This window comes from Oncorhynchus nerka, linkage group LG13 (assembly GCF_034236695.1).
Source record: "Oncorhynchus nerka isolate Pitt River linkage group LG13, Oner_Uvic_2.0, whole genome shotgun sequence".
Lineage (NCBI taxonomy): Eukaryota > Metazoa > Chordata > Actinopteri > Salmoniformes > Salmonidae > Oncorhynchus > Oncorhynchus nerka.
Window position 1 is genome coordinate 21339302 of NC_088408.1, and position 12500 is coordinate 21351801.

General features: G+C 42.5%; 1 protein-coding gene across 1 annotated transcript in view; it reads left to right on the forward strand.

The window, feature by feature from the left end:
* Positions 1 to 265: 265 nt before the first annotated feature.
* The window catches only part of LOC115140384 (heme-binding protein 1-like), a 14106-nt gene continuing 1871 nt past the window's right edge, over positions 266 to 12500 (forward strand). Inside the window, exons 1-5 of the mRNA XM_029678730.2 lie at positions 266 to 820; positions 3041 to 3135; positions 5672 to 5798; positions 6534 to 6717; positions 9523 to 12500. The exon at positions 9523 to 12500 is cut by the window's right edge and continues 1871 nt beyond it. Coding sequence (XP_029534590.1) covers positions 577 to 820; positions 3041 to 3135; positions 5672 to 5798; positions 6534 to 6717; positions 9523 to 9694 — 822 coding nt within the window. The 5' untranslated portion in view covers positions 266 to 576 and the 3' untranslated portion in view covers positions 9695 to 12500. The remainder of the gene's footprint in view (positions 821 to 3040; positions 3136 to 5671; positions 5799 to 6533; positions 6718 to 9522) is intronic.

Consider the following 12500-nt stretch of genomic DNA (forward strand, 5'->3'; position numbering starts at 1 on the left):
ACCCACATACTGTTCTCCTTCCTCCGCATGAGTTGTCAGTAGTTACACAACCACAAAGTCAAAATCCTGAAAAATACAACTCGCTTTTTGGTCTACATTTAAGGTTAGGTTTGGGCATACGGTTAGCAGTGTGGTTAAGTTTAAATTTGAAGAGGATTTGATTTGAAGAAGATAACATTCAGAAATGGGCGGTGTTTAGCCATTTGTAGCTGTGGTAACTAGTGACGACCCATTGTATGCCATGTGACCAGAGAGAGCCTTGAAATTAAAATACAAGTCATCACCGCACGGGGAAAGAGACAAGTTGCTTTATGTGCACAAGAACCCGGTGGTTTTACTAACTATATTATACTTTGTACATCAGTCGTACGTATTTGACAGGCACTGTCGACCTAATGCCGTGGTTGTCATGATTCCTTCGTTTCGTTTGTAAAGTTTTCTGGACTTGCTGGCCAGCTATCAAGCTCACTAGGTCGGCAACATTGTAGCCTGCTGTTATCGCTTCAACAATCTCCCCCTCCGCTGGAGATCTGCGACTGTTGCAAGTCGTTTTGGGGCACTTCTGTCGAAATAACCATGAATGGAGGAGGCGGTCACATGAGTGGCGAAGGAGGTGAGAGTCGCGGGGGTGAATCTGGATCAAGACCCACTATCACGCTAGAGGACTTGGATGCTTTCAACGAGGATGACTTCGATTCAGACCTCTGCAGAAGCGGGTGGGCGGATGGGGTAAACGATGCTATGGAAGAAGAGGGTCAGGATCGCCTGTTAAACTACTGGCAGGACATTGGCAGAGAGCATCATGTTCAAATTCCCCAGGGTAAGAGGGGGGTGATAGTTGATTTTGATTGCTCTAGGGTCGAAATGCAAGCATGCACACATTGTCCTGCACCAGAAACGTTTGAATCACTCCTTGCTCCCCTCGCAGACTGACAAACGCCTGTTTTATTCGAACGCTACTTGAACCACTATCCTTTACAGCGTGATGTGTAAGTGGGGAAAACGCCGTAAGTGAAGTCTGTATTTACATGTAAACCATTTTGATTTTAAATCATTTCTGGCCCATTATGGCAGAAGATGACTTGGACCAGCAACACAAGATAAACACAATTTCTCATCAAGCATACTAAGTACACATTGCTATTGGCACATGTTATTATGTAGTATAATGGACTGTGAACTCAATGTCGTTATGGAAAATGTAGGTTAATTGTACAGGTCTGAACTTTGTTCACAACACTAGGGAAAGGGGACAACTCACCCTTTCAGAATCAGCTTTTGAAGGAAAAAAATAGACCATCCAAGTAAATGGTTAGCTGTGAGAGAAACCGTGACTGAAACTGGCCTGCACTATTCAACCTGTTGTAAGATGGAGAATAACACCTACACCTTTAGATGTTATTTAGTGGAATAGACCTAGGCCTACAGGCTACGTAGTTTAGATAAACATTTTAGATATGCAAAAGCCTGTTTGCCCTTTCATAGTCACAAAATGGTGGGTTATAATCAGATTTGAATGAGTTTGTTTTGTAGCCACAGCTCCGAACTAAACAGCTGAATGGGCCTAGGTTATTTTGGTTCTAGTGCAGATGGGTACAACATGAGTATTTTACATGCTGACCAGACCACTCGCACGCGTGTTTATATTTGTCCACCCACACCAGACGCGATCAGGACACGAAGGTTTAACTATCAAAACGAACTCTGAACCTGGACAGGTCGAAAATCATTAAACGTTTATGGCTAGTTAGCTTGCTGTTGCTAGCTTATTTGTCCTGGGATATAAACATTTGGTTGTTATTTTACCTGAAATGCACAATGTCCTCTACTCTGACAATTAATCCACAGATAAAAGGGTAAACTGAGTTTGTTTCTAGTAATCTCTCCTCATTCACGTTTCTTCTTCTTTGGACTTTATATGGTGGTTAGCAACCAACTAAGGTGCATTACCACCACTGACTGGAGTGTGGACCTCAGTTCATCTTTAAATGACACGTGGGTATATGCTCTTAAAAACCAATGAGGAGTTCGGAGAGGCGGGACTTGCTGCAGTCAAGCGTCACAAATGGAACGAAATTCTATTTTAGCGCCTGGCTACGTGCAATGATTGAATAACATGTATATGTACATTTATTTGGCAATGCTCGTGCACGTTGTGGTCAAGATGTTAGCGTAGCTGTTTTCCTCCAATACAGAAAGTAGGTCATATAAGGAAAACAAACAAAAGCGTTCATTTTAGGCTAGTTGATCAGGGAGAGAATGGTGCTTGATTAAAGACGACCTCAAAGCTAATTTGTGTCATTTGGACGCAGGCCAAGGTTCTGCAGTGTACGATAACCCCAAAGCTAATTTGCGTCCAACTTGAGTGTACATTGGATTCTGCAGTGCACAGACCACCCAAAATGGTGGCAAACCTGTCCATCTGACCTAAATGTTCCCATCATGTGCTTCCTTAGGGCTCTCATTGCTTCCTAAACTTCAGTCACTCGTCTAAGGTCACTCAGTGAGAAAGACTTTGTCAGAAATGTAACATTCAGGCCTCCCGAGTGGCGCAGTGGTCTAAGGCACTGCACCGCAGTGCTAGCTGTGCCACTAGAGATTCTGGGTTCGAGTCCAAGCTCTGTCGCAGCCGGCCGCGACCGGAAGGTCCATGGGGCGGCGCAAAATTGGCCCAGCGTCCTCCGTGTTAGGGAGTGTTTGGCCAGCAGGGATATCCTTGTCTCATCGCGCACTAGCGACTCCTGTAATGAAATATATACAATAAAAAGAAATGTAACATTCAATACACTAGCCTAGTCCAAATCTGTTTTCAAATTGTCTACTTGTTTTCAAACTGATTTTTCATTTATGTTATAAGATTATTCTCATAAACTGTTTCCTTTACACAGAAGCCCAGTGTACTACAGCACAGCAGTATCATTATTATTGTGCTGTATGCCATCTGAGGAAGAGAAACCGATCACTGTCTTGTGTGGTCGTTTATCTTGTAGGTGGCATTGTGTGACGCCAGTCTCTAACCCCTCTCTCTCTTTCCTTCCAGACATGGCCCAGCCCATCCAACAGCTCACCTCAGACACAGAGAGCATGACGGACAGGGAGAAAGTCCCCTTCACACTGATCACATGCAAAGAGAATGTAAGCTAGTCTAGCACCCTTTGTACTCATTCATTGCTCCCTCTGTCCCCATCACCCAGTAGGGAAAGATGGACTGGCGGACAGGCTTTATCTAGCCTATCTTATATTCTCAGCTTGATTTCGTGATTTCATTGAGTTTGAGTAAACAGGGAGCATTGTAATTAACAGTATTGATGCAAGCCTTTGAGCATTTTAATTTGAGTTAAAGAAGATTCACATGAATAAATGAATATCTACCACTCCTTTTATATAGCTCTCTATTGCTTTCTTTATCAATCAATTCCAGGGATTGACATTAGGTGTGAAAGGTAATTGCCCGTCAGGCAAGTCAGAAGTATTTTTTTGGGGGAGGGGGTTACCCGAAATTAGCTACAGTGCAATCAGAAATGGTTCCGACCCCTTGACTTTTTCCAAAATGTGTTACATTACAGCCTTATTCTAAAATTGATTTAAATGTTTCCCCACCGCCTCATCAATATACACACAATACCCCATAATTAGAAAACAAAAAGTTTTGGGGGGAAATGTTTGAAATGTACTTAAATTATTATGGATAGGGAGCGTCGCTGCGCAGCTATTTTCAGGTCTCTCCAGAGATGTTTGATCGGGTTCAAGTCCGGGCTCTGGCTGGGTCACTCAAGGACATTCAGAGACTTCTCCCCAAGTCAGTCCTGTGTTGGCTTGGCTGTGTGCTTAGTGTTATTGTCCTGTTGGAAGGTGAACCTTCGCCCCAGTCTGAGGTCCTGAGTGCTCTGGAGCAGGTTTTCATCAAGGATCTCTCTCTACTGCTCCGTTCATCTTTTCCTCGATCCTGACTGGTCTCCCAGTCCCTGCTGCTGAAAAACATCCCCACAGCATGATGCTGGCACCACCATGCCTCACTGTAGGGATAGTGCCAGAGAGTCTCTTGTTTCTCATGGTCTGAGAATCCTTTAGGTGCCTTTTGGCAAATTCCAAGCGGGCTGTCATGTGACTTTTACTGAGAAGTGGCTTCCGTCTGACCATAAAGGCTTGATTGGTGGAGTGCTGCTGAGATGTTTGTCCTTCTGGAAGGTTCTCCAGAGGAACTCTGGAGCTCTGTCAGAGTGACCATTGGGTTCTTGGTCACCTCCCCTGAAAGGTCAGTTTGGAACTGGCGGCCAGCTCTAAGAAGAGTCTTGGTGGTGCCAAACTTGTTCCATTTAAGAATGATTGAGGCCACTGTGTTCTTGCGGACCTTTAATGCTGCAGAAATGTTTTGGTACCCTTTCCCAGATCTGTACCTCGACACAATCCTGTCTCGGAGCTCTACGGATAATTCCTTCGACCTCATGGCTTGGTTTTTGCTTTGTCATGCACTGTCAAATGTGGGATCTTTTTATATAGACGGGTGTGTGCTTTTCCAAATCATATCCAATCAATTGAATTTACCACAGGTGGACTCCAAGTTGTTGAAACATCTCAAGAATGATCAATGGAAACAGGATGCACTTGAGCTTAATTCATAGCAAAGGGTCTGAATATTTAGTAAATAAGGTTGTTCTGTTTTATTTTTAATACATTTGCAAAAAAATTGAAAAACCTGTTTTCGCTTTGTCATTATGGGGGTTTTGTGTGTAGATTGAGGAAAAACATTTATTTACTACATTTTAGAATAAGGCTGTAACATAAGGGAAGGGGTCTGAATACTTTCCGAATGCACCATATTTACATGCAGAAATGTCATATAAAGTATTGCCTGCCTTTCATCTACACATAGGGGGGCTCAACTTGCCCGACTGGCATAAATGCCATACATTTGCTGTCTTTCATTTAAAAAATGGGGAGGAACCAGAAAGATCAGCTTTGGGCTATTGGAATTCTTTGCAGTTTGGTTGTTTTAAAAACCAAAAAAATATTAAAGCCTCAGTGCAGTCAAAAATGTGCTTTTTCTGTGTTTTTTATATATATTTCCACACTAAGGTTGGAATAATACTGTAAAAATGATGACCATGCCCTTTTTGTAAGAGCTGTTTGAGAAGAACACCTGACAGAACACTTCAGCCTGTTTTGGTGGGATGGCGTTTCGGCCTGCCTGGTGACATCAACAGGCGTTTAAATTTGTTAAACCAATAAGAGTTCCAAACCTCTCTGCCAACAACAGTTTTTTCAGTTTTTCCCTCCCCACTAAGACAACTCCCAGACAGTCCTAGAAAAATTCTTGCTTGAGAAATTGCTCTTGGCTAAGAAGTTGTTTTTGTTTCTTTTTGACCATTTTAATTAAATGCAATCACAGTAAGGTACTTACTTATTACCCAGAAATGATTTGATATATAGGTAAAAACTGCTGCATTGGACCTTTAAATCATCTGCCCAATGGGGCAACTTCGGGAACAGGCTCAACTAGCACGACTGCTCAGTTCACTTGAGCCAGGCAAAAGGGCAACCTTTAATCTATCCCTGCACTTCTAGCCCTGTCTGTCATTTTTCTCTTTCTCTCATGCTCTCTCATTCTTTCCGTCTCTCTGCCCCTCGTACCATTTGTCCATTTTTCTGCCCTATGCATTGTCCTGTGCAGTATGAGAAGAGAGTCTACAACCAGGCCAGCTGGGCGTGTATCACTGTGCGAGAGGACACGTACGAGCAGAGCATCTGTGCCGGCTTCATGAAGCTCATGAGATATATCTGCCAGCAGAATACCTCAGGTGAGTGAGCGTAGCAGATAAGGATCCATGTACAGTTGAAGTTTATGTACACTTATGTTGGAGTCATTAAAACTCGTTTTTTTCATCCACTCCACATTTCTTTTGAACAAGCTATAGTTTTGGCAAGTCGGTTAGGACATCTACTTTGTGCATGACACAAGTAATTTTTCCGACAATTGTTTATCAGACAGATTATTTCACTTATTTACTGTATCACAATTCCAGTGGGTCAGAAGTTAAAATACACTAAGTTGACTGCCTTTTAAACGGCTTGGAAAAATCCAGAAAATGATATCATGGCTTTAGAAGCTTCTGATAGGCTTGGAGTTTCAATGACTCCAACCTAAGTGTATGTAAACTTTCAACTTCACTGTATGTATGCATGTTCAAAAATACAAGTTTTAACATTTTGACCAATCGAATGGTCAAATGAACAGACTACTCTTGGTCAACCAATATTTATTTTTGTTGGGACAGCCCTATTTGTATGTCTTTGTATTCAGTAAGAAAAAAGTTGGAAGTAGTTTTGCAAGCCAACTTTCGTTTACACAATGTCTGGAAGTCTATGTGTAACGCTAATTAGTAACTTCCTTCAAACTGCATGCAGAGACAAATGGTATCCACAAGTTTCTTGGACTCTGGAGAAGTAAATAAAGGGCCTTATTGCCAAAATCCCAAAATAAAGTATCCCTTTAACTTCTGTTTGGGTCCTCCTCATCCCTCTGTGTGTGCCAGGTAATTACCTGGGTATGACCCTTCCCATTGTGACGGTGGTGAGGACTGATGACTCCCGCTCCAGCCTATCCAGAGATGTGACGGTGGCCTACTACTTACCATCCCAACACCAGGACCAACCCCCCACGCCCTTTGACCCTGACATCACCATGGAGACATGGCCTGCCACCGTAATCTACAGCAGGTGAGGGGGGGTTGTTGACTGGTGTATAAAATCGACCACACAGCCATGCAATATCCATAGACAAACATTGTCAGTAGAATGGCCTTACTGAAGAGCTCAGTGACTTTCAACGTCATAGGATGCCACCTTTCCAACAAGTCAGTTCATAAAATCTCTGCCCTGCTAGAGCTGCCCCGGTCAACAGTAAGTACAGTTATTGTGAAGTTGAAACTTGTAGGAGCAACAACAGCTCATCTTTCGAAGTGGTAGGCCACACAAGCTCACAGAATAGAAGTGCGTCTGTCTTCGTTTGCAACACTCACTACCAAGTTCCAAACTGCATCTGGAAGCAACTTCAGCACAATAACTGTTTATCAGGAGCTTCATGAAATGGGTTTCCATGGCCGAGCATTCTGGTTTTGGCGGATGCCGGGAGAACACTACCTGCCCGAATGCATAGTGCCAATTGTAAAGTTTGGAGGAGCAATAATGGTCTGTGGCTGTTTTTCTTGGTTCAGGCTAGGCCCCTTAGTTCCAGTGAAGGGAAATCTTAATGCTACAGCATACAATGACATTCTAGACAATTCTGTGCTTCCAACTTTGTGAGAACAGTTTGGGGAAGGCCCTTTCCTGTTTCATCATGACAATGCACAAAGCGAGGTTCTTATTGAAACCGATTGTTGAGATCCGTTTGTGGAAGATGTGGAAGAATTTGACTGGCCTGCACAGAGCCCTGACCTCAACTCCATCAAACAAATTGGGATGAATTGGAACGCCGACTGCAAGCCAGGCCTAATCGGCCAACATCAGTTCTGACCTCACTAATGCTGTTGGCGGTGAATGGAAGCAAGTCCCCGCAGCAATGTTCCAACATCTAGTGGAAACCCTTCCCAGATGAGTGGAGGCTGTTATAGCAGCAAAGGGGGGGGGGACCAACTCCATATTAATGTTCTTGATTTTGGAATGAGATGTTTGACTAGCACATGTCCATATACTTTTGATCATGTAGTGTACACTTAATGTACAACACATTAAGAACACCTTCCTAATATTGAATTGAACCCCTTTTGCCCTCAAACAGCCTCAATTTGTCGAGGCATGGAATCTACAAGGTGTCAAGTGTTCCACGGGGATGTTGGCCCATGTTGGCTGGATATCCTTTGGGTGGTGGACCATTCTTGATACACACGGGAAACTGTTGAGCATGAAAAACCCAGCAGCGTTGCAGTTCTTGACACAAACCGGTGCGTCTGGCACCTACTACCATACCCCATTCAAAGGCACTTAAATATTTTGTCTTGCCCATTCACCCTCTGAATGGCACACATACACAATCCATGTTTCAAGGTTTAAAAATCCTTCCTTAAAACCTGTTTGGGCTAGGGGGCAGCATTTTCACGTTTGGATGAAAAGCGTGCCCAGAGTAAACTGCCTGCTACTCAGTCCCAGTTGCTAATAGATGCATATTATCAGTAGATTCGGATAGAAAAAACTCTGGCGTTTCTAAAACTGTTTGAATGATGTCTGTGGGTATAACATAACTCATATGGCAGGCAAAAACCTGAGAAAAATCCAACCAGGAAGTGGGAGATCTAAGGTTTCTCGTGACTCGTGTGGAAGTTGTGGAAGACGCATGTGGAAGTTGCCTCGCGTTCCATTGCTTTTCTACAGACAAAGGAATTCTCCGGTTGGAACATTATTGAAGATTTATGATAAAAACATCCTAAAGATTGATTCTATACATCGTTTGACATGTTTCTACGAACTGTAATATGACTTTTCGTCTGAACATTTGCCTGGACCTGCCTGCACGTTCTGAGTTTAGATTGTGTACTGAACGCGTGAACCAAAAGGAGTTATTTGGACATAAATGATGGACTTTATGGAACAAATCAAACATTTATTGTGGAACTGGGATTCCTGAGAGTGCATTCTGATGAAGATCAAAGGGAAGTGAATATTTATAATGCTATTTCTGACTTCTGTTGACTCCAACATGGCGGATATCGTTTTGGGTTGTGTTGGTCTCTGAGCGCCGTACTCAGATTATTGCATGGTTTGCTTTTTCCGTAAAGTGGTTGCATTAAGGAGATGTGTATCTTTAATTCTGTGAATAACACTTGTATCATTTATCAATTATGAGTATTTCTGTAAATTGATGTGGCTCTGTGCAAATTCACGTGATGTTTGAGGCAAAGGGATGTTTTGGATATAAATATGAACTTGATCGAACAAAACATACATGTATTGTGTAACATGTTGTCCCAGGAGCGTCATCTGCTGAAGAATATCAAAGGTTAGTGATTAATTTTCTCTATTTCTGCTTTTTGTGACTCCTCTCTTTGGTTGGAAATCGCTGTATGCTTTCTGTGACTAGTTGCTGACCTAACATAGTGATATGTTCTGCTTTCGCCGAAAAGGTTTTTTGAAATCGGACACTGTGGTTGGATTAAGGAGAATTTTATCTTTTAAAATGGTGTCTAATACTTGTATGTTTGAGAAATTTGAATTGAGATTTCTGTTGATTGAATTTGGCGCCCTGCGATTTCATCGCTAGTGGAACCCTGTTCCTAGACAGGTTAACCTGTCTCCTCCTCTTTAATCTACACTGATTTTTGAAGTGGATTTAACAAGTGACATCAATAAGGGATCACCTGGTCAGTTTGTCATGGAAAGAGCAGGTGTCCTTAATGCTTTGTACACTGTGTATATTTACAAAAGTAATGTTTCTATTATAATACATACACATTATTATTGCAACGTGATGTAATGATTTAAAGTAACTGTGTAACCTTTCATCCATCTCTTTCTCTCTACCCCTGTCAGGTCGTTCAGTGGACCCACTACTGAGACCTCTATCCTAGGGGAGATCCATGCTCTGGGCGAGGTGCTGGACTCTCCACAGCTGTGTGTGAGCGAGTCCTTCATCGTGGCCGGCTATACCAGCCCCGCAGCCGCACACCGACACAACGAAGTCTGGTTCCTGGAGCACTGCTGAAGTGGCTATGTAGCTCTACATTATTAACACAAAGTAAAAAATTGATAAACACTCATTACAGCGAACCAAATCGAAATAGCAGAATTTCATAAATTTGGTACAGTTTACGTCAAGGAAACGAGTACACAAGTATGCTTCATTTTTAAAATATATTTTAATTGGGCTGTGGTCTCAGGCAGATAATATATAATACAGTTTTTTACGATCACTTTGGCACAATTTCAGAACCAAAACTCAAAACGGTCATCACTTGTAACACAGGCTGTCCCATGTTCAAAACATTGCATTGTGCATTCATATATTTAATGAAACCTTGCACTTGCAAAATCATTATTTCAAATAACAAATGTATCATGAAATACCATAGGAACATTAATTTAGATCACCCACACACAAGATACAGAGTTTCACTATGTAGTTGGTCGTACACACATTATATATTGTAGTACAAAATATGTGATACATGTAGTACCATAATGAAACATGTAAGTACATCACTAAAATAACTAGTAGAGCGAATACTACAGACACAGTGGAATCATTGAACAAAATGAGACATTTATTGATGAAATACAAGTCACAACAGGTTTCTTTGAATCAAAGCTAAAATAATTAGCTACAAAAAAATTAAGAAACTACAGTAAAACGTCAACTGCAGTGTTCCTCACCTGGCTTACTGTAAAAAGCTAAACAAAGGATTGATTACTGTACTTCTATATTTCCATCAAACCTGTCTTGTGGGTTTGGCCACAGGTTCTCATCCACATCACAATGGATGTTTTCATTAGTCAAACATCTTGGGAAGAATCTTCGGGCGAATCCAGGCCTGACACAGGTTAGCCGTGATGTCATTGCATGCATCATCCATGGCCTGGAGAAGAGTGGCTTGTTCATGAGGGCACCTATCATATACCTTCCACCACCATGTGGAGAAAATTCCTCAATTGGGTTAAGGAGAGAATGGGGGTAAGTACAGGGTGGTAAATTGTGGATGGGCCTGAAACCATGCTTGCACCATTTGAGCATGGTGGAACCTGACATTATCCCACACAATGACATATGTCACGCCATCAGCTCTACAGACCTGATTTAGCTCATGAAGGAAGGTTACAAGGAGAGCTGCATTATATGATCCAATATGAGGTCTGCGTCCCACCACACCATCTTCCGATATAGCAGCACACATGGTGATGTTGGCCCCACTTTGTCCAGGTACTTGGATGGTTGCACGCTGGCCAATTAAATTCCGACCTCTCCTCCTTGTCTTGGCCAGGTTGAAGCCTGCCTCATCCAAAAAGAGGAATTTGTGATGGTTTTTGTTAGCATCCAGCTCCATCACCCTCTAAAAAGAGAATTACTGATTACAATGATGTAGATTTTTGGGGTTATGTTTCACAACAGGCATCTTGAAACTGAACATACTCGGTCCTCAGTTGCTTCACTCTGTCTGCATTTTTTTCAAAAGGCACATGGTATAGCTGGTTTAGAGACACCTGGTGCCTTTTCAGCATGTGGCTTCCACACTTTTCAACGTATGGCTTCCACATTGTTGAACATTGTCCAAGATGTGCTGCCGATTTCTGTAAGATGAATATCATTTCTGGCCAGAACCAAATTGACCACAGACCGCTCTTACAGGTCAGTCAGAATTTTGCTTCTGCCTCCCCTATTTGGCCTAGTCTCAATTCTGCAGGGAACATTACAGTAAGACAGGTAGGCCAGTTGAGAACAAGTTCTCATTTACAACTGCGACCTGGCCAAGATAAAGCAAAGCAGTGCGACAAAAAAACACCAGAGTTACACAAACAAACGTACAGTCAATAACACAATAGAAAAATCTTTGTACAGTGTGTGCAAATGTAGAAGAGTAGGGAGGTAAGGCAATAAATAGGCCATAGACGTGAAATAATTACAATTTAGTATTAACACTGGAGTGATAGATGTGCAGGTGATGATGTGCAAGTAGAGATGGTCACATCACCTACTCTGTGGTACACATTGGCATGCAGTATACAGTCATTTGACAATTGAGAGTAGCCTGATGTCTAGTGCATGCTGAAGACTTACTGATTCTAATTGCAGAAAGTTCTGATGATTGAGGCCACGGTTGATTTTCTGAGGTTTGGTTGAGTCATTGTAGCTGCCTCAGTCATTGTCCTGCCATGATTTACGACATGGTCTGCAACTATTGCTCGGATTTCATTGGACACTTTGCTGTTGTTGCCACTGTCTTGGTCCGTGGCCTTGTCCTCTACCACGTTCCCCCACACCTCCTCAAACGAGGCCCACGACAAGCACCCCTTCTGAGTAGTGGTCCCCTGACATTCCTTTGACCACCACGTCTTCCTCGTCTTCTTCCTCGCACTGCTTGAACTCTATTGTGACCTGGATCACCTGCCAGCTCCATGTTATCTCTGTTGTTGTAGGTGGATACCATTCATTTCACTATATACTCGTACCACAATGTGAAATTAATCATCAGTATTGGAAAAGCAATTACAAGGGTCTTCATACATACTCACCGGACACTTTATTAGGTACGCCTGTGTGTTAACGCAAATCACCTGCTCCTCTGAACAGTGAATCATGTGGCTGCCTGCAAGTCAGTATATAGCGTGTATAGAGTTGAGAGCTTTAGTTGTTGTTCGACCAAACATTAGAATGGACAAGATGCGTAATCTAAGCAACTTTGGCCGTGGTATGATTATTGGTGCCACATGGTGATTCCAGCATCTCAGAAACAGCTGCCCTCCTGGGATTTTTACGCACTACAGTCTCTGGAGTTCACAGAGAATGGTGCGATAAA